Genomic DNA, 2,953 nt, shown 5'->3' with positions numbered 1-2,953 from the left:
AGACAGAACATAAAGACTCCTAACTCTGGGAAACGAACTAGGGGTGGTGGAAGGGGAGGAGGGCAGGGGGTGGGGGTGAATGGGTGACGGGCACTGAGGGGGGCACTTGACGGGATGAGCACTGGGTGTTATTCTGTATGTTGGGAAATTGAACACCAATAAAAAATAAATTTATTATTAAAAAAAAATAAGCCAAAGGGGGCAGCCGGGGTGGCTCAGCGGTTTAGTGCCTGCCTTTGGCTCAGGGCATGATCCTGGAGTCCCAGGATGGAGTCCCACATCAGGCTCTCTGCATGGAGCCTGCTTCTTCCTCTGCCTGTGTCTCTCTCTCTCTCTCTCTTTTTTTTTTTTTTTGCCTGTGTCTCTGCCTCTCTCTCTCTCTCTCTCTCTCATGAATAAATAAATAAAAATCTTTAAAAAAAAGTAAAATAAGCCAAAGGCATTAGAGACACCTTACCAAAGAAGGTATACAGATGGCAAACAAGTGGATGAAAAGAGGCTCTACATGGTGTCATTGGGAAGCGCAAATAAAAACGATGGTGAAATACCACTACACACCTATTAGAATGGTCAAAATCTGGAACACTGGCAACGCTGAATGCTCTTGAGAATGTGGAGCAACAAAAACTCTTCTTTATTGCCAGGGGGAATGCAAAATGGTACTGCCACTTTGGAAGACATTTTGGAGGTTTCTTACACAGCCTAATGTGCTCTTACCATATGATCCCGCGATATGCTCCTTGGCATTTCCCCAAGGGAGCCAAAAACATGTTCACAAAAAACCTGCGCATGATGTTTCTAGCACTCTGATTCATCATTTCCCAAACTTGGAAGCAGTCCAGATGTCCTTTGGTAGGTGAATGAGTAAATAAACTTTAGGGTCCATCCAGACAATGGAATATTGTTCGGCGCTATCTGGCCATGAAAGATGTGGAAGAAATTTAAATACATAGTACTAAGTGGGGGCGCCTGGGTGGCTCAGCAGCTGAGCATCTTGCCTTTGGCCCAGGGCGTGATCCTGGGTCTGGGCATCAAGCTCCCCTGCCTGTGTCTCTGCTTCTCTCTCTGTGTCTCTCATGATTAAATAAATAAAATCTTAAACAACAACAACAACAACAACAACAACACATAGTACTAAGTGGAAGAAGTCAATCTGAAAAGGCTGCAAATTGTATGATTCAAGTATGTGACATTCTAGAAAAGGCAAAACTGTGGAGACAGTAAAAGGATCAGTGGTTGCCAGACATTGAGGAGGGGGCATTCGTTGGCAGAGTACGGAGGATTCCTAGGGCAGTGAAGGCACTCTGCATGGTATTCTAGTGGTGGATACATGTACCTTTTTTTTTTTTTAAGATTTTATTTATTCATTCATGAGAGACACAGACACAGGCAGAGACACAGACAAAGGGAGAAGTGGGTTCCTCACAGGGGGCCCAATGCGGGACTCTATCCTCTGACCCAGGATCATGCTTTGAGCCAAGGCAGACGCTCAACTGCTGAGCCACCCAGGCGTCCCCATGGATACATGTCCTTATATGTTTGTTCAAACCCATAGAATGTAGGACATCAAGAGTGAACCCTACAATAAACTGTGGGCGTTGGATGATCATGATATGTCAATTTAGATTCCTCCTTGGTTTAAAAAAAAAAGTACTGTTCTGGTGAGTGATGTTGATAATGGGGAAGTCTATGCATGGGGGCTGGGGCAGAGTGTGTATGGGAAATCTCTGAACTTTCCTATCAATCTTGTAAAACTTAAAATTGCTCTTAAAAAGAAAGAGAAAAAAAGAGGCAGAGTCCACGTCTGTCTTGCCTCAGCCACTTTTCAGGAGCCTGGAACGGTATCTGGCAATGAATATGTTTTGAATGACTGAACAAAAGCTGGTTAGTGTTGGAGTTGCTCAGCAGAACGCTTAAGTCGTGTACACAACCCAGATGAACATTCTGGTCCTGTCCTCAAATTGCTGAGTTAGAATTAACCACATTTTGTGTTCCTACATCTTGCCTACAGAGATCTCAAGGCCCAGACATGTCAGCCGGCTGTCCCTACAATGCCATCTCCCTTGAGTGAGAACCCAAGGCTCTTACTGTTAACTCTGGTGGCTTCCATACCTTTCCGTGAACTCTGGTGGAGGAGCTGCCCCGCCAGGGTTTGTTGATCCAGGAAGCGGTAGAAAGAATTCGGTAAGCTAAGGGAAGTGAGTCAGCCTCTGGCCGCCACACACAGATCCAAACAGAAGGGACAGCAGACTTCAGGGCATGAAGAAACACATCTGACAACTTTGTTATTACATCAAAAACGCTGGAGTCAGCAGATGCGCGCAGGATGTGACAGGATCTGTTTTGACCACACCCCTCAGCAGTTACAGGACAAGCCAAAGGGGAAAGCCCAGACAACCATGACTGGCAGAAAAGTGGCCATTTGGGCAACTGTCTTATATTTTACAAAACCATGCCTTCAACAGGTAAGGCAGGGCCTTCATGTCACTGTGTGTGCACAGACCACACTGCTCCCCGAAAACGGCTCCTGACCACAAAAATAGAATACCACCTGGTCCGTGACCCTCCTGCATGAAACCATCACCTCTGGTAGCTGGGCTTCCTTAGCAACTTTTAACGAACTTCTGCTGATGTTCCCGTATTGCTCATGGAGGCCATGGGCTTCCTAGGTGAACTTCGGGCCAGTGGTGTCAAACATTGGTTGCCCATTAGAATTACTCAGAGAGCTTTTAAATATCCCAGCACCCAAGCTGCCCCCACACCAGAACTTTTGTAAAGATTTATTAAATAAAATGTGAAGAACTATTCCATCAGTGAAGTCCAGTGCCAGGGCTTCTGGCCTGTAAGTGAGAATCATCTGCCCAAGGCACAGCCTGCTGGGCCTCCCTCTATGGGTTTCAGGGGAAAGTGCCTTTGCTGAGGGCATAAGTGGGACCTAAGGGCTTTCAACGAG

General features: G+C 46.2%; 1 protein-coding gene across 1 annotated transcript in view; it reads left to right on the top strand.

Moving 5' to 3' along the window:
* Window positions 1-2,452: 2,452 nt before the first annotated feature.
* The window catches only part of LOC112659260 (tubulin alpha chain-like), a 1,976-nt gene continuing 1,475 nt past the window's right edge, over window positions 2,453-2,953 (top strand). Inside the window, 1 exon segment of the mRNA XM_049096306.1 lies at window positions 2,453-2,465. Within this exon segment, the coding sequence (XP_048952263.1) occupies window positions 2,453-2,465 (13 nt within the window).

The sequence above is a fragment of the Canis lupus genome, chromosome 18, assembly GCF_003254725.2.
Source record: "Canis lupus dingo isolate Sandy chromosome 18, ASM325472v2, whole genome shotgun sequence".
Lineage (NCBI taxonomy): Eukaryota > Metazoa > Chordata > Mammalia > Carnivora > Canidae > Canis > Canis lupus.
The sequence above is the reverse complement of the archived record's forward strand: the minus strand, read 5'-3'. Positions and strand labels throughout refer to the sequence as shown.